Raw genomic sequence first — 27,560 nt, 5'->3', positions numbered from 1 at the left:
CTGATTTTACAGAGTTATCTCCCTGTAGTGTTAGGTACCACCTTAAACCGAATTTCAGTATTTTCAGGGTTCGGTTTACCCAGGTTTCACTGTACCAAAAGTAACGTCAAATAAGGACTAGGTATCATAGCTGTTACAACATGATTTCGAAATTTTTATAACAGTCAATTAGAATAACTAATATTCGTGTTATCATGCAGCTTACTGCTGGGCTAATGCTATCTTTGGAGACAGTCAATGAACCGTACTACTAGTATTTTTCCGTTTCAGGTTAGTAGCAACATGGCAGATAACTGCATGTATCTTTCAAATCATGTTTATACATACATAATTTTGTTAATATGATGACAAATCATATGATAAAGAACGTAATATTATGATTCCATTATATATTTACCAGTCTCTGTATAGTCACGATGTAGCAGGATACTACTGTCATTTCCGAACTGCATACTTTCATTTTATTTCAGGATAGTATTTGTCATGCCAAAACTGCATGGTTTTTTTTAGGATAGTATCGTTATGTCAGAACTGCATGTTTATATTTCGTTTCAGGATAGTCATCATGTCAGAACTGCATGTTTATATTTTGTTTCAGGAAAGTGTCGTTATTTCAGAACTGCATATTTTATTTCGTTTCAGGATAGTGACAGTATGGCATGACTGTATGATTGTAGCTGTCCAAGGAACATGTACATCATTAGCAAAACAATACTGGGAGGACGTAGCAGAAAAATATACAGACGCTTTCTGTTCAGAATCCAAATCAGAATCTAAAGCCTCTCGTGTGACATGTTATTTGTTACCTATCGTTCTTGTTTCATTGTCAACCATTTTGCAGAGATTAATAAATGTTTTTATATGAAACAATAAAGGGTAATGCAGTTTTTTATTTTCATTTGATAGCAGCATTTATTTGGTGGTTCTACGTTTGTGTATGTTTGAGCTTTCTTGTGAATTTTGATACAGATAAGTGTTTTAAAGCCAGTAATCCCGTATGTAAGGTTTCGATAAAGATGTTTATGAATACTGTAAACCAACTTATTTTCGCGGATACTTTATTTCGCGTTTTACACTTTCTTGACTACTTCGCGGCTATTTAATTTCGCGATTTTCTGATTTATTTGATGAAGCTTAAAAAGGAAAGATCCAAGATTCACATATTCGCGTTATTTTTCTACTCGCGAAAGTCGCGAAAATAAATCGCTCGCGAAAATAAGTTGGTTTACAGTAAGTTTGAATGATTTGATGGACATTTATTCCAGTTCACATTCAAAAAGAGCCTATCATGAAAACTTAAATACTAGTATATGTTTTATATGATTCAGTATTCTACGACGGCTATAAATGATTGAACAAACGACATAGATATAGAATCTGGCTGACACACAACATTCTGATATAATTTGAGTCAAAACATTGTTTGCAGTGTGCGTAATGAGATTTTTAAATTGTATTGTCACCTTAATAGTCTTTACAAACAAAACAAATTGTCAAGGTAAACGATCCTGTGCTAGTTCCATTCTCTTATATATTCTTGCTAGTCATTTTGTTATCAGCTTTGCGATCAGTGATGACAACACTCTAACATGGCCAAACAAGGAGCCGAAATACTGTGATCCAAAGTCCATAAATTGGAAACACAATTTTAAAATATTGATGGATTTAGTCTACGGTAATGCCAGTCAAAGGACTTAACGTCAAAAGAAAACGTGGAAAGTCTTTCCGTCCAGGATAATGTTACGACGTCGTCAATACAAATAAGTAGGTAAAAATCTAATTTGAATATGGAAACTCTTGCTTCATCAATCTTCTATGATAATTACCTGTCTTACCACAATGACAAATATAATGTTGTACCCGGGAGATAAAGCTAGAATGGTACATATTGGCATCATTTAATGTCCCTTTATATTTCTCGAAGAACTTGATCTTCATTGATTCGACTAATCAAATGGCAAAATAAAATGATAAAACTCATCAAACGAATGGACAACAGCAATCATATTTATGACTTGGTACAGACATTTTCAAATGTAGGAAATGGTGGCTTGAACCTCGTTTTATAGCGGTAAACCTCTCACCGTAAGACAGCCGTATCAAATTCCATTTTATTTGCAACGATACGGCTGTAAACAGAAAACTCCTACCCTATTGACGCATCCAGTTTCGCTCCTTTTGGCGTTAACGAGAATCTATCAGCTTTAGCTTGTTACCGTGATTCCTTTTTTTATTTTACCCAATAACGATTTTTTAATTACAGTAAACTACGTTTGCCTTAATTGCTAAGAATAAAACAATTGCTTAAAGTCTTCAACCTTTTTATGACCCGACATCATTTTATGCGCTTGTGATTCGAAGCTACATTTCTTGATAGGTTTTTGCATAAGTTACCTCTTGAGAATGCTTTCCCTTTAGAAGCTCCAGATTGGTGGTCTCAAGTTCGATTACTGTAGATTCATTAATTTTTTAGGGTACCAAAACGTCTATGTTCGTGGATATTTGATTTCGTTGTTTTCCTGGGTTTAGCGTACAAGCCTATAGAAAATGTTTCATTCGTTGACCATTTAATTTCGTTGTTTACCTACGAAAACCACAAAAATTGGTTTCTATCGAATAATAATATAAATCCACTGTAAATAGAAATCCAAAACAAACTTTCTTAATAGATATGACTGTATTTAGTTCTTGAAACATTTTGTGGTGAAGTTATAATCCTTCCTTTTTTTATCAGTTAACACTAAATGACAGTCTCATGCATTTTTATTCTACCTAAAACGCATCAATCATCGTCAAGCATCATATAAGTTACTGCAAATCTTTTCACAAAATATCTGAAGGTCAATTTGATCGTTAGTTATACTGAAACGTGTATTACTGACTAATATGGTAATTTTCATAAATTTACTGTTAACAACAATTTGAATTTACCGAAAAACTAAGGATTATCTTATCCCAGGCATAGATTACCTTAGCCGTACAATGCAAAACTTTTTTGGAATTTCGGATCCTCAATGCTCTTCAACTTTGTACTTGTTTGGCTTTATAAATATTTTGATATGAGCATCATTGATGTCTTATGTAGACGAAACGCGCGTCTGGCGTACTAAATCCTGGTACCTTTGATAACTATTTACGAGTATATTTACTCTTAAATAATTTTGTAAAAAGAGTCGCTGAACTATATAAATTACTTTTGTTATGATATAGGCACCTTCATATTTCATAAGATGGTTTTCCATATACAAAATTCTAATTTAAAAAAATGATTTTTTGTTTAACAAGGGGCATTACAAGAGAATACATATAGGTCAATTTTGCTTTGATTTGTTTAAGTTTGTAGAGTGTTATTGCTATTCAATTAATTAGTTAAAATTAATGAAATCACATAACTTGTACGTTCGCTGTGCAAACTGATAAAGTAAAGAAAGAATGATTATAACTTTGCCACTAAATACTTTCAAAACTAAATACAGCCATATCTATATATAAAGTCATGGTCACTTTTTTGGAATTCTATTTACTGTGGATTCATTATTGGTCGTTAGAAACCAATATTTGTGGATTTCATGGGTGTGACGGATGGGTTAACTGAAAGTCTGGACAGGCAGTAAAACAACGTCTGGTTAGTTTGATCGTATAATCTCAACTAAACGTAGTAACATGATACGTGACAATAAAACAACGTTAACAGAAGATATGATGACGTTAACAATGTGAATGGAAACGGCGTTAAAAGTAGTGTTAACGTTTGACGCGTAATTTAAACTGTCTCTAAATCACCGACAATGGGTACAGGTAAACAACGAAATTAAAAGGTCAACTTAATACCAGACACAAGTTGTTTCCAACGAATGAAACATTTTCTATAGGCTTGTACGCAAAACCCAGGAAAACCACGAAATCAAATATCCACAAACATAGACGTTTTCCTTTATCCACGAAAAATCGTACCCTCGAAAATAAATGAATCTACAGTAATCTGGAGCTTCTAAAGGGAAAGCATTCTCAAGAGGTAACTTATGCAAAAAACGCAAAAACTTTCAAGAAATGTAGCTACGGATCACAAGGGAATAAATAGTTTTCTTTTATCAATTAAGGCGATAATATTGTAAATTGGTAAAAAAAAAATAACTAAAAAAGTATCAATCACGGTAACAAATAAAGCTAATGGAATTGCATCAATTTCAAAAGTAGTAAATAAGGGCAACAGTAGTATACCGCTGTTCAAATCTCGTAAATCTATAGACAAAAAACAAAATTGGGGTAACAATCTAAAACTGAGGGAAACGCATTAAATATAAGAGGAGAGCAACGACACAACATTAAAATGTAACACACACAGAGACGGAATAAGCATTAGACAAAATCCGATGAGAATAACAAATATAACATCAAACCCAAATACAAATACACCAGGATCCGTCGACAGGATAGGAGTCTACTGCTAAAAATAAAAGTTAAACCACAAAAATATTGAATTCCGATGAAATTCAAAACGGAAAGTCTAGATTCAAATGGCAAAATAAAATGATTAAACACATAATTGAATGGAAAACGACTGTCATATTCCTGAATTACTACTCATACAATATGACCATTCAGAATATACAAGAGAAAACAAATGCAAAAAATGAAATATAATTACAAATCAAAAGCAAATTAAACAATTTGTGGCAATACGAAGGTGGATAAAATTTTTACTTGAGAACAATTAAGGCGACAGTAGTTTATAGTTATTCAAATATCGTAAATTGTTTAAGAAGATAGGAATAATGGTAACAAGCCTAAGCTGAAAGAATCGGTTAACTACAAAAGTATTAAAACCGGATAATAAGAGTTTAATGCTACTTTACAACATTCATCATTTAGAATATTTATTCAGTAAAACATTCCCCATTTGACTAGGACATAATTAGTAAATTTATAGGCAATACGAATTTGCTGGTTCATCAGGTTTACTGCCATGTTAGGTGGGTGTAATTAAGACATGTGTATATAACGGAGACATTAGACTACACGCCTCTTTAAATGTGGCTCATTGGATATAAAACCTGAATGCACATAACGTTAACAAATGATCTATTTATGATTCGCAGTTCTACCCATCAAATTATTTTACGATTCTATATCTATATTAAAAAAATTCACAAGAAACCAAAACGAAATCCCAATTCATAAGTCATAGATAAACAAAGACATGGCTAAATAAAAAAAAAGGACCAAATGACAAACGCTCTACGAAACACAAAATACTTAGGAAACCCAACACCATAAACCCGGGGTACTGTGAATATGAGTTATCATCCGTCATGTTTCTCCTATTAAATATCAAGTAAATAAGACCTTGATACTTTTATAGGCCCTCCAATGAACTTCATTTATTTGTTTCATCAAATTGTACATTTCTCAATATTTTCTAGACAAATACTCTTTATTCCTAATTCTGACAGATAAAATTAGATATAATTGCGTCAGATGTCGGTTGTAACTATTGTCTGTTTCACTGTATTATAGGCATCGTGTTCGTTATTAATTACCGAATGGCTTTAAACTTACTTAATTTTACATGTTCTCAAAATCAAACGATAATTTAACATACACTTTATCATTTTTCGTCGATGTTAGATTTGTCAAAATGGCAAAATTGAAATTACCCAGTTGGTAATTTCTTTTGAGTTGCTTTTATTGTTTTATTATTTGTTATACATGTGTTTCGTTCATTCATTTGATTACACCTATTTCGTTATAGTTGTCTGTCCATAGACCACGAGATACATTTTTTCCACGCTCCATGGAGTTATCATCATTCAGCAAGATACGGTCGAAACGATTTGACGTGTTCTTTTGTTAAAAGGTATTTTGTTTATGTGACATCAGTTAGATCCTTTATTTATACGTTGTTTTCCTTTTCAATAGAATTTAAAGAAAATATTTTGTCAAGATGATATATTATAATGTGGAAATTCATGGCTAGTGGGTTTCCAATTTGATATTGTAATTTGACTTTTATGAGACTTTACTTGATACCTGTGTTGTTTAACTATGAGTATATTGTTAAGTTGTCATTTTCTTTATAAAAGAACCTTGTTATCAACATTTTATAAACAGAAAATTTATAGAAAATTACCGTATCATTGGTATGTCATGTTAACGACTTGGCTTGTTAAAACATTTGGGACGAAACGGTGACAAGTTTTTGTTAGATCGTATAACAGAACGAAAACATCATTCGATTGTTTCATAAATCTTCAAATATAATTAGAAAGCAATATCAGGTTCTGTAGTTGTTATCACATGTATCAGAATAACAAATTCGGTAATTTTGTTAAACAAAAATTACTCGCGTATACAGGCTCATGAGTTTGGATATTGTATTTAGATTATGTCATAGAACACAATTGAATCGTTCGGTGTATGTTTACTTGTTTTTTGTTAAATGTCTTTTTATATCAAGTGAATCTATTTCAACTCGGTGTATGTTAACTTGTTTTTTTATTAAATGTCTTTTTAGATCAAGTGAATCTATTTCAACTGATATTTATCATAAGAATTACTTTTTATGTTGTAATGTAACACTACCGTCTCTGGAAGGGCCAAGGCCTGTTAAAACGTTTAAACCCGCTGTCAAAACCTTTCTGAAAAGCAGTGTTTTTCAGCTTCTTCCTTTTTGTAGCCTTTTTAACTTTTTTGATTCGAGCATCATTGAGTAATCTTGTCGACGAAACATGCGTCTGTGAACACATTCAAAACTGTTAGCTCTGATTAGTTTTTTTTTATATTACCAATAAGACAAAAAAAGTCTTCTTATTGTATGGTGTACAAGTACTATACACCTTATCACCAGTTAGTCTTATCTTGGAAAACAGTCATTTCATAACTTCCTGTTTGGGTCAGGCCATCAAAAATAGAGGTCATCAGTAGTGAGCTGAGTGAGGAAAACCTCTAGAAAGCGATCATTAAGAAACTTTGATAGAGTATGATCCACCTTTTTGAAATTAAAATTGAATTAAAACAATATTTTGTTTGAAGTATTTAACAGGTCTCATTTAAAAGAAGCATGCATGGTGAATTGTTTAAAAAGGGTCCCAGATAGCTTCAACTGGATGAAAAAGTTGTGTAATTCTAGAACTTATCCGGAATGGAATAAATAGCAATTAGGTGTATATCAGTAAGATGACAATCCGGGACAAGTTAAACAAAATATATTTAAAACAATGGCATACCTTTGGACCATATACATGAATTATTGTATTCTGATGTAGAGTGATAAGTATTGTCATTGTTTATTTTGGGAAATCTTAATATTCCATTCATGTTTTACATAATCTCATCTCTGCTTCTAAAAGTATTTTGAAACGCTTGAAAATATTAAGGAAAAAGTAAAAAAACATAGATAGAAGATGAACAACAGCATTGACATTAATGCAAACCCTAAACTTCAATATTAAACAGATAATTATAGAGTTGACGTTTAAAAATCTATGCCAATAACAACAGTATTATTATGAATTATATCTTTAATTTACCAAAATAATCATTCTGTTGTAATTTTAACGCCCGAGAAAGAGGTTCGAGCAGTCGTACTACTGTATATATTTCCAAGGAAGGTATGGGTGGAATGTGTGCGAAGGTAACATACGTCGTTCTGTTTCAGATACAGTATGGCTACTCCCGTTGTACCTCCTAAATCGGGATCTGACGGAGAACTGTCTACAAAGATAGCAGCATGGCTCTGACTATTTACTATCAACTCTATGGTGCCGTAGGAATGCTTATCCGGGAATACGGTGTATGAAAATAAATAGACTCCGTTACTTGGAGCTGTGAAAACACCACTATGATGATTGTATGCATTACCAGAATTTGTTTCCACGTGATCTAGTATCAAGGTATGATGTGGACCGACTTTCTGCTCTGTTTTATTCAGCCAAGCATAGAAAGCAATTGTTGAAGTTTGTGGCTGTGGTAGTAAAAGTCTCGATTCTAATTAAAAAATATAAGAAATATGAAGTATTTGAATATAAATATATACAGTTGTCAACAATAAAGGCAACAGTAGTATACCGCTGTTCAAAACTCATAAATCCATGGACAAAAAAAAAATCGGGGTTACAAACTAAAACCGAGGGAAACGCATTAAATATATGCCATTTGGTTACTGATGGATAGTTGTCTCACTTACATTTAAACTACGCCATTTTTTTATTAAATGTGCGCACAAATTTCAGCTGGTATTAAATCTCATTCATAAATCAACACTGAGGGAAACACATCAACTGATAGTGAAAAAAAACCAACAGATACAAAGACATGTTACAAAAACAAACACCAGCATGCATAGAAACGGTTTATTTATTATACACTTGCCATATTCCTGACAAAGTACAGGATATTTAAGAAAACTAGGTTGGTTAAACCTGATTTTATGGATAGCCAAACGTCCCGCTTATATTGAAATTAAAAAAATACCTTTGAAATGACAAAATTACGCGACAGGAGTGCAGTACAAACAAATGCAAGAATACTCAAAACAGAGAAATACATAAAAAGTAAAAACACAAAAATACCGAACTCCGAGGAAAATTCAAAAATCAAAAGGCAAAATCAAAAGTCCAAACACATCAAACGAATGGATAACAACTGTCATATTCCTGACTTAGTACAGGCATTTTCTAATGTAGAAAATGGTGGATTGAACCTGGTTTTATAGCTAGCTAAACCCTCAACATAATTAAATGATAAATATTACTTTTTAACATGTCAACAACAGTATTACAAGGAATTCCTAAAATTACGACATTAATATTAGACACCACAATAAAATTATACCGGTATCAAAAGAAAAAGTTACTTCACATGTATATTTCCAAAAACAAAATGAAATTGAAAATTTTGATTCATTTGTTATATATAAAAAAAGATGTAGTATGATTGCCAATGAGTGAGACAACTATCAACAAAAGACCAAAATGACACAAATATTAACATTTATAGGTGGTTTACAATTTTATTACTTTTTTTCAGTATGTGGTCGGTTTTTTTTTTAAATCTGAGTGAACATGCACTAGTCTTGTCTTAGAACTTATCATTTCTTTATACCATAATATAACACACGGTACTTGACGCGCATTTTTGCAAAATGTCAGCCGGTCGCAAAATTCCGTAATATGACGATTTATAGGTTGTCAACCATACTAAAACTTATTATGTCGTAAATTTAAATTTATTTATCTACCGACTGGTCAAATTTTATGGGAAGTTCTAAATGTTTCTCAGAGTTATCTGATCGATCTTATTTCGTTTAAATATTTCTACACAATGTTGTATAACACGCCTACTTTTGTTGTCGGAATCATCTGTAGCAGGCCTACCAAAGTATGTCAAATGTAATTATTTCGTCTACCGACACCAAATTGGAAACTCAAAACTCGCAGTAAATGATTAATTGTAAAAAATGTTCAAGAAAAAAACTGTTAGTTTTTATCTGAATAGAACTTATAACCCTATTAGTAAAATTGTATAAGATACAGTGAAAAATAATCATACAATTGTTATTTGTGGTATATCTAAGTTATAAGTTTCTTTGTTAAGACACAAATGTTCCCATTACGCCAATGTCATTTAGACTCTCACTTGACTTTACGTATGAATGAAATAAGATCAGAACTCTGAGAAACATTTAGAACTTCCCATAAAATTTGACCAGTCGGTAGATAGATAAATTAACATTTACGACATAACAAGTTTAAGTGGGGTTGACAACCGAGAAATCGGTATAAAACGGAATTACGCGACCGGCTGACATATTTCTAAAAAATGCGAGTAACATAACTTTTGTTATATCAAGGTATATAGGAATTTTTTTCTGAAACAAGTGCCTGTGTCTGAGTGCGTGTAATGTATAATTGAAAGTTTGTATTTGTTGTTTTTGTTCGAAAAATGCTTCAGCTTAGATTCGAACAGCTTGACATACTTAATGTTTGTCTGCTTTGTATCGTATTCTAATGATAAGTTAGCAAAATTTAACGGAGCGTTAGTGCTAATAACGACAAGTTGAACAACCGGCCCCAGATGAGTTGAGCAATCTATGCAGATAAGTTGTTGTCGTTGTTTCCTTCTTTGCTGTCATATTAATTTTTTTCTTAAATTGTTTTGTTATGAAATAGGACTTGATTTTTTAAAATTTTATATAAAAAGGTGTGGTTTGAATGCTAATGAGACAACTCTCCATAAGAGACGAAATGACACAGAAATTAACAATTATAGGCCACCGTACGGCCTTCAACAATTAGCAATGCCAATCCTGCATGGTCAGATATAAAAGGCCCCGAAATGACAAATTTAAACAATTCAAACGAGAAAACTAATGTATGTACAAACAATGAACTAAAAACAAATATGTAACACATCACCGAACGACAACAACTGAATTACAGGCTCCTGACTTGGGACAGGCACATTCATATAGAATAGGTCGTGGTTAAACATGTTAGAGGGATAGTTGAGTTTTTTTAATTGAATTGTGTCATATTTGTCATGTCGGGACCTTTTAAAGCCGACAATATACGATATGTTGTTTTCATTGTTCAGGCTGTGTATTTGCTTTTATTGCTTACATCCACTTCATTTGAACTTCGTCGGATAACAGTTTTCTTGACAATCGTGCCCCATGTTCTTATTTCTATAGGAAAACATACCATACGACAAAACTACAACCCTTTAAGATAATGGAGGGAATTGTTTATAAACAAACCTCTGTTAAGATTAAAGTGATCTTCTCTTCTTGTTATTTCTTTCTCGGCAATGATCTGTTTTAAATGCATGATTTCATCATTTTGTTGCTGAAGTTGATCGAACAAAAGCTCCACCCTTTTCTCCGTTTGCGATAGTCTAGTTACAACATTTTCTTCCGAGATGGATTCCTGGAAGAAAACAAACATTGTAAATATTAAGAGAAACATCATTTTGAAAACAATACAACGCTACGACGTGTACGTTATACAAGTAAACAGATTACAGGTGAATTTCTTATCTTTTATCTTTAATAGTTTTGATTTGATGTATTAATAGAAGCAAGATAAACGGGAACATTCCCTTTTGATGAAGTTTAACTGATATGTTGAATTGTTTTTGAATAATTAATTCATAGAATATTTTTGTCACCCTTTACCGAATTTATTGTTGTTTTGGTGCTGACTGATATTTATTTTTCAGGGGTTATTATTTTTTTTCTATAATGAATTTCCTTTATTGTAACAATTAGAATAGCACAATATGTAGGAACAAAGGTGTACAGAATGAAATTTTCACACAAAGGAAGTATCAAATAATAAAACAACAATTGAATATATATGATGGTGTTATAATAGGTTGAAAATAAATAAATATCTTATGTGTTCTTGCAATATACATAAGTGGTGTTTCAATCAAATTTTTACATTTATTATTTATTCTATGATAGGGGCCCAGGACTCCAGTATTTGTTATATTCCACTACAGAGAATTTTTTAAATGAAATATATTTTTCTAAGTTCAAGTGCTGCTTTAGTGGTTATTATGTTCTAGTCCTGTTCTGCGTTTTAATATACATTCAGTGTATGTTCTTTTGTATTACTACGTCTTATTATTGATTTAAGCTATTTCAATTGATATTTTATAGTGTGTCTTTCTATGTTGTGATGTTGTACTTTTGTTGCATTTTTAAAAAGGCGAAGGTTTGTTTCCAATAAATAAAGGCAACAATAGTTTACTGCTGTTCGAAATTCATAAATCGATTGAGTTAAACGAACAAATTCGGGTTACCAACTAAAACTGAGAGAACCACATCAAATATAAAAGGGAGGACAACGACACAACACAAACACTTAAATGCACATAATTACGAACACTAATATAACAATGGCAATCTTCCTTACTTGGTACAGGACCTTTTAAAAAAAAATAGTGGGTTAACAATGTTTTTGTGGCTAGCCAAATCTACCACTTTTATGGTAATGTTAAATATAACATTAAAACTACAACATTACATGACAGGACTACAAGAGAAATAAATGGGAGAACATGCAGGACAGAGAAACACACAAATAATAGCTTTCAAAAGGTAACAGGCTTATAATTTAATACGCTAGACGCGCGTTTTGTCTACATAAGACTCATCAGTGACGCTCAGAAAAAGAAAAAAAAACGGGGTTTCGAAAGCCAAAACAAATACAAAGTCATGCATCTAATTTTTTAGCAGTTGTTGTTTGTTAAAATGGTGTTTCTCGGTTCTCGTTCTATTTATATTAGACCGTTAGTTGTCCTGTTTGAATGGTTTTACACTAGTACTTGTTGGTGCCCTTTAAAGCTTGCTTTTCGGTGTGAGCCTAGGCTCTGTGTTGAAGACCATACTTTTACCTATAATGACCTTTTTTTAAATATCGGCGTAAGAAGGTTTTGTTTAACAAACGTATTTATTTATACAATGTTATAAAAGAGGAACGAAAGATATTAAAGGGACAGTCAAATTCATAAATTTATAACATGCACATGTTTCATTTGTGCTGATCAATTTTAAGATGAAATTGAGAATGTAAATGGGGAATGTGTCAAAGAGACAACAACCCGACTAAATAAAAAACAACAACAGAAGGTCACCAACAGGTCTTCAATGTAGTGAGAAATTCCTGCACCCGGAGGCGTCCTTCAGCTGGCCCCAAAACAAATATATACTAGTCCAGTGATAATGAACGCCATACTAATTTCTTAATTGTACACAAGGATCTAAAATTAAAATAATACAAGACTAACAAAGGCCAGAGGCTCCTGACTTGGGACAGGCGCAAAAATGTGTTTCAAAGGCTATTTGAGCAGTTTTTAAAAAACAATACTATTTTAACAACAATACAAACAGCTTTTTATTTTTCACCTTCAGAAAATTGAAATTGAATTTGTAATGAATTTTGTTTTGAATTTGTCTAAATGGAAGCTTGAGGATTTGTTTTTGTAATTTTGTCTATTAAGTTTTTGAAGAACATTACAAAATGACATCTGCTGTATTCATTTATTATAATGAAGAAATATTTAGGATTCTTAATATAAAAACTAAAAAAAAAACAGAACAAAGATACTTTAAAATACATTAAAAACTTGTTTATCAATTTATGAATGTGAAAGAAAATTCTTATTTTAACAAAAGAATATGAAACTCCTTCCGCATTTATGTACTTGTCATCAAATATGACACCAGAGTAACATGTCATACCTTCTTAACAAATACATCGAAACAATCATTAAACGAGATGCGATAAAATCTAGAGTGAACTGACAAAACTATATTAAAATATTTTTTAAATTTGAAAATTAATTTTACTTTCAAGTTATACATTATACATTCATCAGACGTCAACCTGTGAAGTAATCATATTGTAAAAACAAGTCATATAAATTTGTACCCATTTACACAAAAATAAAAAGTGTCGCTGGAATAAAAAAAAAAGATGAAATTTCAACAAAGTACAGAGTTTATATAATTAACGACCTTTTTAGACTGTTATTGTTAATATCTTACATATAATAGATTATTAAAAGTAAATGAAAACTGAGACTTAGAATATTCACATGATTAAATTGAATTATTTCATTTGCTAACCAAAAAAATACATTTGTTTCTTTTGTTTGCAATCAAAAAGTAAAAACCACAAAAAAACAAAACTCCGAGAAAAATTTAGAAAGGAAAGTCCCAAATCAAATGGCAAATTCAAAAGTTTAAAGACATCAAACGAATGGATAACAGTTGTCATATTCCTAACTTGGTACAAGCATTTTCTTATGTAGAAAATACATACTGCCAAATAAAGATTTTAAATAACAACATACATGCAAAATATGAAAAAATAGGGACTAGTTATTGGAATTAACTCATGGAGTTCTGTTTGTATAACTGCAACACAATTGTTTTGCACTTCACAAATCTATATCATGATGACATTCATACAAACAATTCAGAAATTAGTATTCAGAAACAAAGGTTTCAATTTCACTTAGACAAAGTTGACTGTGACCTATAATTGTATACTTTTATGAGTAATGAATTTTGATGTAAAGTTGTCTCATAGGCAATTAAACCACATCTTCCTATATCTGTTTAGATGGATTTGTCTATTATTTGAATGTAGATTTTGGTCAAACAGCTCTTCAACTGTCCTACATTATTATCTTTCAAATATGTAATGGTTAAACGTTTGGACAAAAATATTTTCCATATTAAGTTCATACCAAAACTAGAGGCTCCAAAGAGCCTGTGTCGCTCACCTTGGTATATGTGAATAATAAACAAAGGACACAGATGGATTTATGACAAAATTGTGTTTTGATGATGGGGATGTGTTTGTTAATCTTACTTTTCTAAACATTCTTGCTGCTTAAAATCATCTCTATCTATAATGAACAAGGAAAATGTTAGTGAAAATTTACAAATTTTATAAAAATTGTTAAAAATTGACAAAAAGGGCAATAACTCCCTTAGGGTCAATTGACGATTTTGGTCATGTTGATTTATTTTTAGGTCTTACTTTGCTGTACATTATTGCGGTTTACAGTTTATCTCCATCTATAATAATATTCAAGATAATAACCAAAAACAGTAAAATTTCCTTAAAATTACCAATTTAGGGGCACTACCCAACAATGGGATGTCTGATTCATCTGAAAATTTCAGGGCAGATAGATCTTGACCTGATAAACAATTTTACCCCATGTCAGATTTGCTCTAAATGCTTTGGTTTTTGAGTTAAAAGCCAAAAATTGCATTTTACCCCTATGTTCTATTTTTAGCCATGGCGGCCATCTTGGATGGTTGGCCGGGTCAAAAAACACAAACTTTAAACTAGATACATCAATGATGATTGTGGCCAAGTTTGGATAAATTTGGCCCGGTAGTTTCAGAGAAGAAGATTTTGTAAAAGATCATGGATATTTACGAAAAATGGTTAAAAATTTACTATAAAGGGCAATAACTCCTAAAGGGGTCAACTGACCATTTTGGTCATGATGACTTATTTGTAAATCTTACTTTGCTGAACATTATTGCTGTTTACAGTTTATCTCCATCTATAATAATATTTAAGATAATAACCAAAAACAGTAAAATTTCCTTAAAATTACAAATTTAGGGGGCAGCAACCCAACAATAGGTTGTCTGATTCATTTGAAAATTTCAGGGCAGATAGATCTTGACCTGATAAACAATTTTACCCCGTCAGATTTGCTTTAAATGCTTTAGTTTTTGAGTTATAAGCCAAAAACTGCATTTTACCCCTATGTTCTATTTTTAGCCATGGCGGCCATCTTGGATGGTTGGCCGGGTCAAAAAACACAAACTTCGAACTAGATACATCAATGATGAGTATTGCCAAGTCTGGTTTAATTTGGCCCGGTAGTTTAAGAGGAGAAGATTTTTGTAAAAGTTAACGCCGGACGACGGACGACAGACGACGACGGACGACGACGGACGCCAAGTGATGAGAAAAGCTCACTTGGCCCTTCGGGCCTGGTGAGCTAAAAATGTATGCAGTGAATGGGGACGGTTCAAATCAATTAAAATACTCCCGACGACATAATTCAATACTCTGCTCTATACCCTACTTTAATTGACATTTCAATCTGTTGCTTTAATACCTGCATAACATTTTAATGTGACGGTCGATGATTTGAAGGTCAAATTCACGATTTTATTTATTTATCAATATTATAGAGAAATATCTTGAAAGAAAGTTTAAATTTTCATAGATGGAAAGAAGGTATGTACCAAATAAAGATCAATTTATATTAGGCATAAGGTTTGTGACAACTTTAATTTTCAGCTGCATATAATTTCAATTTCCCGTTTAGCATATGATATAAACTGGTTGGAGGTAACACATTTAGGGTGATATTTGATTAATATCCGACATTTTCAAATACATGTAAACCATTTCACTGTATTCAGTATGTATTGGTTATTGTATATATTATTTTGGTAATTGTACATTCCTATTTGATCAATTATTCCATAATATGTTTGTCGGCTCTATTATTTGGCACATTCTACATTGTAACAGCATCAACAATATTTTCTCAAGCAATTTTTTATTGACCGTTATAGGATTTACCAATCCAAACAATTTGGATATGTTAGGAACAAATTCTTCATCCGAAATATTTTCGATTGTTTGGAGTATCCAATTCAAATTTTAATGTTCCAAAATATTAATTTAAATCGAAATAGAATTGAATAAACTTTATCGTTTGCAATCTTGGTAAATCTGAATGCTCGGTTCCAAAGTGCGAGGTTTGGCATGCCATAAAACCAGGTTCAACCCACCACTTTTATACCCCTTTGAAAGTGTCCTGTACCAAGTCAGGAAGATGGACATTGTTATAATATTGTTCGTTTCTGTGTGTGTTGCATTTTAACGTTGAGTCGTTTGTGTTTTCTCTTATTTTTTAAGATATTGAGATAAGACGTGGCACGGTACTTGTCTATCCCAAATTCATGTATTTGGTTTTTATGTTATATTTGTTATTCTCGTGGTGTTTTGTCTGTTGCTTGGTCCGTTTCTGTGTGTGTTGCGTTTCGGTGTTGTGTCGTTGTTCTCCTCTTATATTTAATGCGTTTCCCTCGGTTTTAGTTTGTTACCCCGATTTGGTTTTTTGTCCATGGATTTATGAGTTTAGAACAGCGGTATACTACTGTTGCCTTTCTTTATCTACAACTATTCAACTATGATTATACCACGTTCTCAACACGCTAATTCTGCGACCTCATTACCATTATCACAATCTTACTACGCTCATCACTCTCTCAATACGGACCATACCAAGATTTATCCGGTTGAAACACGATCATACATTACTACGCTTCTACTGTACTGATAGCACTCTCTTAGCACGATCATTATACGGTCCTACTACGTTTATATCGCGATCAACCCACGCTCTCAGCAATAATGTCAACATCATGTTTACTATAAATACTGTTCCATTTCTTCGTATTGTCATTACTACGTAGAATTCTCGTAAACAACACTGGCATGTCACTAAAATCTACCAGAACTCGTAGTTGTGGTGGTTTGAAGAGTCAGAGGGGCCTCTGATACTAATCCTAATCCAGTAAAGATGTTGGATCAACCAATTCTGATTCACCAATATTAAAGATATTTTATTGAACAATAGTAGGAATAATACAAATATGTCAAACATTGTTGACCCGTTGGAAAGTATGGACATGAAGTCCAAATTACATACAGATAAACAGAACCTGGAGAGCTCTTATATGTTTTATGTGACAATAACAATGAGCATGGCTAGAACTCAAAATGGTCGTTGTATGAACGAAGTCAGTTCGTACGACGCACATGATGAGGATACCCCGAGCGTGCTAGAATCGTAATATGGTCTTTAACAGCAAGGTATAAACGTGGGACAACCGTAGTAGAAGCGTTGTTGGGTTGCGGGGATAACGTGATAGTTGCAGTGAGGACGTAGTAACGAAGATGTGAGATCGTAGCGCCCTCTTTCAGACTAAATTCGCGCTTTCGCTATGCTCTCGCTACGATGGTACAGCGACCGTTTTTTATCTTTCCACGACCTTACTGCTCCCTCGTTACGATTCTACTACGACTCGATTTCGCCACGAACGCACCACAATTGTTTGAACATGTTCGAATTTGGCCATGCGCATCACGATCATGAAGACTTCACGGTTTTTTTTGTTTTATTGTAAAACTTCTATACATAAACTTTTTCAGCAGAAAATCCTTTATCTTGTTCCAATTTAAAAGAAATTTTCTAGTTTTTTTTTAATTGTAAGCTTACAGGCATCATTTCGCCGAGTCGGACATGTTTACGCATGCAGTTACTTCAGAGTTACCTTTCTCGTAAAAATCTAAAGATTGCAATACCCAAGTGTGAAAGGGAAACTCGAATTGACAGAGAGAGTCAACTAACGTAAAATTAACTTTTTGCATCTGATTGTACGTGTTATACACGTGCGTACCTTAATATTCATACTTCTATGTTGTTTGTTTTCAAAGGTAACGAATATTTTCACGACACCACTGACCACATGAAATATTGTTTTGATGATCATACGATATGGATATATATATACGTAAAAAATGATAAAATCGTTCACAGAGGACTCAGTTTATGATATATGCATGCATTGGTTCAAAAATTAGATTAACATTACTTTTCACTTGTTTCATATGATTTTTAAAGTTTTCCTAACTTCAAATGGAAGCTGGTAGAAGAATATGTTATGTAATTTTGTCTTTAAAGTTTCACCGAATAGTGATGTATGTTCTTGCAGTTTTCGGAGCATATTTGAAAAATGACATCTCATGTATTTAATTTTACTGTCCATTTACTATAAATAAAGAAATATTTAAGCTCTATAGATCAGAGCAGAGCAACGTTTTAAATCTAATAAACAATTAGGTATCAATATATATGCAAGTAAAACTATTTCTACGTCAAACAAAAGAATGTAAAACTTCTTCCGCAATTATGTACTTGTCAGCAAATATGAAAAGTAAAGTGTAATACCTTCTTAAGAAATAACTCGAAACTATCATTATACATATTACGAATAAATCGAGAGGGATCTCACAAAACTATCTGAAACAATTTTTAATTTGAAAAATCAATTTATTTTCTATTCATGTATGATTTTTATCAGGATTCAACCTGTGAAGTAATTTATATTTCAATTCATCATTTATAAATAACACTCATGTAATTGTGTACCTGATACGCGAGTTTCATCTACCCAAAAAAGATGTAGTGTTGCTGGAATCAAATAAGATAAAAAGATCAAACAAAAAACAGAGTTGACATATTGCATGACTCCTTTGGACTTTTATTGTTTGTAAGGATTTTCTTATCTCAGGCATAGATTACCTTAGCCGTTTTTGGCACAACTTATTGGAATTTAGGATCCTCATTGCCCTTTAACTTTGTAATTGTTTTGCTTTATAAATATTTTGATATGAGCGTCACTGATGAGTCTTATGAAGACGAAACGCGCGTCTGGTGTACTAAATTATAATCCTTGTACCTTTGATAACTATGTACTAAATTATAATCCTGGTACCTTTGATACCTATTTACATACTACATATTTCAAAGTAAAACCGACACTCAGAATGTGCACATGATTAAATATAGATTCTTACATTGATACCAGTGGATTATCGAATTTATCCAATCGAGATAGTTAAATTATCAATTTTAAAGTCCGAGCCTCGGCGAAGACGACTTCAAAATTTATAACTTAACTATCGAGATTTGATAAATCCGATAATCCACGAGTAACTATGTAAGAATATGTTTCTAATGATTAAAAAGATAGTTTTCTTTTTTTGTTAAACCAAAATCCCCTTCAAGTGCTTTTCACATTCTACGAAGTTGTCAATTTCATTAAAACCTGTTGGGATATTTTGAAGATTCATCTAGTAAGCTAAAAAAAATTATGACCCTTAAAATCATCAAATGATCTTTTGAGACCATCGGCAACCACATGTTGATTATTTTTTTTATACAATGGGTTCGGAAAGGAAAAAATATCCATAGAATTAGAGAAACTAAATTATTTCATTTGCTAAGAAAATAAAACAACGTTGGTTTCTTTTATTTGCAATATAGAAAAAAGCTGCCAAAGTAAGCTTTTAAATAACAAAATCTATTAAAAAGATGACACAACAACACAAGCTATTGAAATAAACTCAAGGAGTTCTGTTTGTATGACTGTATCACATTTATTTTGCACAAATTTATGTAATGAATACATTCATACTAACACTTTAAAATTTTTAAACTGTCTTGGGTATACATTATTAGCTTTCAAATATCCGACAGGTAAGTACATAAAGTTTAATTTTTTTTTATTGCACCAATGTTAGTTTAAATTGGATAATATACATTAATAACACATTAAAATCTTATGCGCTTTACTTTTTCTCTTGATATGCATCTCATTCTGTTCCTAAAATACATGTACTGCATTTAAAAGTGACAGTCAATGATTTCAAGGTCAGATTTACTATGTTGTGTATTTTATCTTCAAAGAAAGTTAATTTTTTCATAGAGGGAAAAAGGTATGTATCAAATTAGGATTGATATATTTCAAGTATAAGGTTTGTAATAACTGTCATTTCAGCTGCATATTTATTTGTTAAAGGGGCACTAGCTACGAGATATATATAGATAGATATAAAAAATCTGATGTATTATTTATTTTGCTCAATCATGAATGAAATACAAATAGTGAAATGATCATTCGCTTTTAGCATGACTTTTTTGTGTAGTTTTAGTTATTTGATGGAAAGTAGAATACATCTGTTACATAAATATGGGCTGTTTTTTTGACAATACAATACACATGCATCGCGCACTTTCATCATTAAGTCATGCTATATTACTGAAATCTTAAGCATTTTTGTTAAATTTTTGAAGGTTTCCGTCTGAAATGTAAGTGGCCGCATTTGTGTTCATTCATAATAATATTTAAATGTAAGTTGTATTTGATGATAATACATAAAATATATTAAGGTTGAAAATGAACACGATTGCGGCCACTTTCATTTTTGACAAAAAAAATATCTGAAATGTGACATACTATGGCATATTTGAGCTTGAATTTGAGCGTCTTTAATAAATTAATCAGTTCAAATATTTTACGAAACTAATTGAATCGACTGAAGCAGACACTTTAGTGTTAAAAAAGTGTCTAAAATCTGTCATCAGAAAACCTGTGTTTTGATGCCAAAATCGGCCCTTTCCTACTGCTTTGCGAAAGTTTTTCTGGTTTTCTGTTTTTTTAATGTTTCCGAATGATTCTTAACTAAAGATATCAATTTTAATTATTGGAAATGCCTCCACCAAGTAGGGAATCTAACAGTTATTTCCATTCGTTTGAAATGTTTCAGATTTTGCCATTTGGTAATATATTGTGTAAATACCAATTTGATATCATATTTCAGTTTTCATTATTCGGATCGTAAAATATTTTGCTTGTTAGATTTTTAAAAATTGAATAAACGATAAATTGAGAATTAAAATCGGGAATATGTCAAAGAGTTGATAATCATTATATCAACTTCATGTTTTCCTCGCATGTTAAATCTGAACTTTATTTCTGATATAATAAATAATTTTCATATTCGGACACTGCAGATTAAGATTTCTTTTTTCTTTTTCTATAATCACAAAGCTTGTTCTTTGACACCGTATGCGTGCAGAACTCCCAATGCTTATTTTGTTCACTTAACTACCTAATTTTTCTATAATTTTGAGTGGTTTTTTTTCCGACGATCTTACTCGTTTCGGTTTTAAACGGGAAACTCCACACTATAATTAACGACAAAAGTGACGATTTTTTGTTCCCCATTATTTATTTTCCCTTTTTGAGTTGTGATGTTCCTTTGGCATCATTTTATGGTGTTTATATTTCACAACATATTCGCTATGCCAGTGTCTGTTTTGAAGTTTTTGGTTTTAACGAACGCAATCTATGTAATATTGGAAAATTATCGAGCCAGGGATTTCGTTACAGCACATTACTTAAGACCTTTTTCTAAATTCTTCACTAGATTTATGATTTGATTTTGAAGTTTGGTTGTTATGGTGGCCGGTTAAGATCATTTCGCGTTTCGCGTTTTCGAGTTTCGCGTTTTTGCGATTTTGCGTTTTCGTTTTTTCGCGTTTTCGCGATATCGCTTTTTCGCCTTTTCGTCTTTTCGCGATATACATGTTATAATAACATAACATCTAAAATATAATTGGAGACAAGACTACAAAATATAAGTCATTCAAATTATTGTCATATAAATTTCATATCTGTGACGTACTTAGAATATTTTCATAAATTAGACAATTCCTTTACACTCTTTGTTGACTGAACAACTATAAAACCAGATGCATTTGTATAAAATGCCTTTGAATATATAATTTGCTTGGAGTTATGTTTTGGACATTTTGGTCACAGATATAAAATATATATGACAATCATTTGAATAACTTATACTTTGTAGTCTTGTCTCCAATTATATTTAAAATGTTATGTAACAATGACATGTATATTGCGAAAAGTCGAAAACGCAAAAGGCAAAAAACACGAAAACGCGAAAACGCGAAATCGCGAGAACGCGTAAACACGAAATCACGAAAACGCGTAAATGAGAAAACGCGAAAGGACGAATATCGGAAAGAAAAAATATTTCGCCTTTTCGCGTTTTCGACTTCGCGTTTTCACATTTACGCGTTTTCGTGATTTCGTGTTTACGCGTTTTCGCGATTTCGAGTTTTCACCCTATATAATATGAAAGGCGAAAACGCGAAACAAAAACGTCTTACACGTTTTCGACTTCACGTTTTCGATTTTGCGATTTCGCGTTTTTTTCCTCTAGAATATGAAAGGTGAAAAACATGAAAACGCGAAATGGCCTTAACCGGCCACCATAGATTGTACATTGTAGACAACTTATTTAAAAACGGGATAGCACATCCTCATTTTTGGTTTTGATGTTATATTTGTTATTCTCATAGGATTTTGTCTAATGCTTAGATCGTTTCTGTGTGTGTTACATTTTAATGTTGTGTCGTTGTTCTCCTCTTATATTTAATGCGTTTTTTCAGTTTTAGTTTGTTACCCAGGTTTTGGTTTCTGTCCATGGATTTATGAGTTTTGAAGCCTTTGAACTGCGGTATACTACTGTTGCCTTTATTTACGGAAATGTTGTTTACTGTGCCCGGACATTAAGTAACGATCCTGATAAACTTATTTCAAAAGGTTACCAACTCAACGCTGTAGTTTGATCATTACATATTGTTTTTATTGGTATTAATATTGATTTTGTTATCAGTAAATAACAAACAAACTAAATATCAATGTTATGTACATATACACATTCCTTGATTTACAATATGTCGATACCTGTATCTTGGCATTGTACAAGGTCATGTATTTCTCCGACTGTTTACGACGTCTTTACACTAAATCCATTGGATGTTGGATGTGTCATGATTGATAATTTAGTCTTAAATGCATGATTTTTTTATTAGTTGTTAGTGTCTTTCAAATAACCGTCGGTAACTGCGAGTATTCTATAATCTGTACTTATATTTTGTTGTTGTACAAATATCTGACCACGTCCACTTGTGGTTGAAGTATTTGTATGTGTATCCATCTGATTTTTATAGTATTTTCTTATGGTGTAGTTGTACACCACTATGTTATGGTGAAGGGAGGGTTGGAATCCCGCTAGCATGATTAACCTGGTCACATTATGTTGGTATGTGCCTGTCACAAGACAGGAACCTGTAATCCAGTGGTTGCCGTTTGTTAATGTGTAACATACTAGTTTATCGTTATTTGTTTTTTTGTACATAGATTAGGCTATTAGTGTTCTCGTTTACATTGTTTTAAATTGACATTTCGGGGTGCGGTATTGGTTTCGCTCACTGTTGAAGGCTATACACTGAACTAAACTTGTTAATTTCTGTGTCATTTGGTCTCTTGTGGAGCGTTGTCTCATTGGCAATCATACCACATCTTTTTTTTTATATTAATATAAATAGATTATTTTCACAATTTATCTTATCTCTTGATGTTTTCTTGTATATTTCTAAAAACATCAAATGTTTTCTCGATTGATTCCTCTGTTCTATTAAAAAGAGTGAATCGTTTTGTGTTTATTTTAACCTCTTTAGTTTTTTAAATACAGTTTGAAGATAGATATTGTGTAAACTTCAGAATGTCATACCAGGTTTAACATTTCAACTTCGGAGACCAATGAGTTCCTTCGCAAAATTTTTTTTTTTGAATAGTAGAACATGGTTTTGTAGGAGATATTGCCTTTCATCGCATAAAATAAAACCAAAATGAAGAGGTACTGATAATGTTTCCATTTTCAATTTTTGATATCAACTCAAATTAACAATTATTGTGAAAAATCACATAATTACTGAAATTCACTCTTTGTATCCTTATAAATGCTACAGCAAATATAATACGAGTCAATCAGAAGCGGTATCGACTCAGTGGTAGTTATAGCACTAACGGTACAATTATATTTTTGCATGAGACGTGCATTTCAACAATACATTCTCCGAGGTGAGGCCCCAAGCCAAAACATTTGAAAATTAAAAGTTATTAAAAACCGGAGTTTCTTAACAAAAAGGAAAAAAGAGTATAGCCATAATCTGTCAAGGAATCAGAGTTTTGCATAAGGGACAAATATTTCTTAATTTAAGTAGTTTCCAACTTTTTTAACAGAAAATATAATAGAAAATAGTACCGAAGCTATAGACAAAGCTCCTCCTACATCTAGACAGTATAAGATAAGGACCAAGCTGCATTCAATAAATATTTAACATAGGTACTTTTGATAACTATTGTATGCACATTGAACGACAAATTTATGTGACGTATATAATTTTTCTGACGTCAGACACTCAAATCAATCCTTGTGTTCGTAGATAGTATATGTTGTTGTGTCCTGTTAAATTGTTATACGATGATGACTGATGTTCCCATATTTTGACTATTCTATTGATTGTGACTGTTTATTTAACGCATCATGTAAATGTAACGGAATTTGATGAGACTGTTATTAAAGTGAGAGGGTTAGCGCTATAGAACCAGGTTTAATCCACCATTTTCTACATTTGAAAATGCCTTTACCAAGTCAGGAATATGACAGTTCTTGTCCATTCGTTTTTGATGCGTTTTGTTTTTTTGATTTTGCCATGTGATTATGGACTTTCCAAATTGATTTTCCTCTGAGTTCAGTATTTTTGTGATTTTACTTTTCACTATGAAATATTAGTTTTCTCTCACCTTTAAAAAGATATATACGGTACTGTGAAATTGATCAGAATACTTAAAGTAAAACATGTGAAATATAGTTCTCTTTTATGCAAAGACATTATCAAAAAGGCAATTTAAAAAAATGGAAAATTCTAAACGGAAGTCCGTAAGCAAAAGGCAAAAAAAAGCTCAAACACTTCAAACGAATGGATTACAACTGTAATATTCATGATTTGGTAGAGGCATTTACTTTACGTAGAAAATGTTGCTATAGCTAGCGAATGCTGTCATTTGTTTGCCAATCGCATCAAATTCCATTATATTGACAACGATGTGTGAACACAATGAACATAGATACATAATAGTTAAAAAGTTGATTATTACAGCTTTGTGTTTAGCATTCACTTCATATGTCTATGCTCAAATAACATTAAACAAATAACCTTTCTCAATTGTGTTTTTTAATTTTTTAAAGCTATTGTTATTTGATGTCTGAGACGTCTTTTTAAACGAAATTGAAGATAGCATAGAGATGTAGTAAATTACCCATTTGTAATCCATCTGGATACATAAAATGAAAACAAAGACGGCCTATATACCCTACTGAGAAAAAATATTGTTTACAAACCTGGTCATAACGCAGTTGTTGTGTCATGTGTACTATTGTTTGTCTGTTTGTCGTTTTTATTTCTAGCCATGGCGTCGTCATTTTTTTTTTCGATTTTTGAGTTTGACTATCCATTTGGTATCTTTCGTCCCTCTTTAATATTAAACATATTTTAATAAGCATCTGAAAGTCAAATATAGATGGCCTTGTATTTAGATAGTTGAAGGAAGTATACATTTGTTTAGTAAATGATAGTAAAAATAACGATTTGAGTGGTCGGCGTTAAAATGCACTATATTTTGGAGTATCTGTGGTGTGTAATTTGTCATACTAAAGTCAATGATAATTCCATCTTTATTGATCCGCGCAAAGAAGCACTATATTCTAAAGTATCTAGTTTGCAGTTTTTCATATCACAGTCAATTAAAACACCATCTGAAAAACTATTTACAACTCGAAAATAGATGTTGCTGAATTTCATTGTTGAAGGAAGTATGTATTCGTTAAGTAAACGATAGCAGAATTAACATTTTGTTTGGTCCGCGCAAAAGAACACTATATTTGAAAGTGTCTGTGGTTAGTAGTTTTTCATATCACAGTCAATGAAAACACCATCTACAATTAAAAAAATAAATGTTGTTGAAATTTGTTGTTGGGGGGAGTTATAATTTGTTTAGTAAACGATTGCATAGATAACGATTCATTGCGTCCATGTTTAAGTATTTTTTCCTTTCAAAATGCATATAAAGTGTCTTGGTGTGTAATTTTATTTCTTTGATCAAAATGATGTAACTTTGTTGCACTTAACATGTAAACTGAATTTAGTAGAATGATTTATGATCTTACACATAATAATAAAGGTCTAATATTAACTTGATAATAAAATATTTAAATCACCAAATAGTCGTAAAATTTATACTTTGGAGGTAAAACACGTGTTTACTGAAAGCAATGGTGCTTATATTGCATGACTGTTTATTTAAAATTAAAAACAGAAAGTGCATTATCAATTTGAAATTACCAAATCAACAGCTCAAACACATCAAACGAATGGGAAACTACAGCCTTATTTCTGTCTTGGTACAAGCATCACCTTATGAAGAATATTGTGGATTAACCTGGTTTAAGGTCACGTGTATGCCAGTCAAGTAGAAGTTTATTTAATTGAAAACAGAAAAATACGTAACAGGTAAAAATGATAAAATTTGGGTACAGCAGACGACGTTTTGTTTTAATTTAACTCACTGCAAAAACAAATAACTATTTCAACAGAGAAAAAAATAAAAATGACATAAATGGACTGTAAAGACAGCACGTAAGAAAAAAAATTAAAGATGAGAATACAAAAACGTCCAAAGCACAATAACACAATGGAGGGATCATGAATCATAAACTTGCACCGAAGACAAGTTGAAGACCAGAAGGGATTTCATGGTACATGATTTTCTTAATGCCTATCCAAAGTCATGAGTCTATAATTAAGTACTTATTATGTAATCTATTAACTGAAGACGACGATTGCATAATAGTGTTTTGAAAATAAGGGAGATAATTTAGTCATTCTATGATCTGGAATCAATCGAAAACTAACCTTTTGTCATGTTTATTATTTGAGAATTGTATGGAACAGGTTTCTCATCAAAACGTAAGTGTTCAAGATGTTAACATTTACTTACGAAGCAATGCCTTTGTTTTTAAACTGTGTATTCACTTATTGTTGTTGTTGTAATTTCGTACCTAAATCATTTTGTACCTTCTGTGTCGTACCCTGTAAAATATTGAAAACAACACGTTATTAATTTATTGCATCCGAAGCGCTTTTCTGGATTTACCTTCATCAGGAACGCTCAAAGCCAAACATATGAAATCCGAAGATGTATAAGTACCGAAACCGTTGACGAGCTGTATGTCAAAAAATACCTAAAATAATAGCCAAATTCATCTAAAGCCAACTTTGCCTGAGGGAGTTGAAACCTTAGTTTCTTAATAATTTATAAATTTATAAACGGACAATTTTAGTAAAGTTTATTTAATCATGTCAGTACCGAAATACTGACTACCGAGCTGATGATACCCTCGGGGACTGATAGTCCACCAGCAGAGGTATCGACCCAGTGATGT

General features: G+C 31.9%; 1 protein-coding gene across 1 annotated transcript; it reads right to left on the bottom strand.

Moving 5' to 3' along the window:
- Positions 1–7,537: 7,537 nt before the first annotated feature.
- LOC134693545 (complement C1q-like protein 4) lies at positions 7,538–10,979 on the bottom strand. Its single transcript, XM_063554386.1, has 2 exons — positions 10,757–10,979; positions 7,538–7,986 (listed from the first exon to the last, which is right to left on the bottom strand). The coding sequence occupies exons 1-2, from the start codon at positions 10,965–10,967 to the stop codon at positions 7,538–7,540; spliced, it is 660 nt and encodes a 219-aa protein (XP_063410456.1). The 5' UTR covers positions 10,968–10,979.
- Between the last annotated feature and the right edge of the window lie 16,581 nt (positions 10,980–27,560).

The sequence above is a fragment of the Mytilus trossulus genome, chromosome 12 (assembly GCF_036588685.1).
Source record: "Mytilus trossulus isolate FHL-02 chromosome 12, PNRI_Mtr1.1.1.hap1, whole genome shotgun sequence".
NCBI classification, from domain to species: Eukaryota; Metazoa; Mollusca; class Bivalvia; order Mytilida; family Mytilidae; genus Mytilus; species Mytilus trossulus.
Note: the sequence above shows the minus strand (reverse complement) of the source record. Positions and strands in the feature narration are given on the sequence as shown.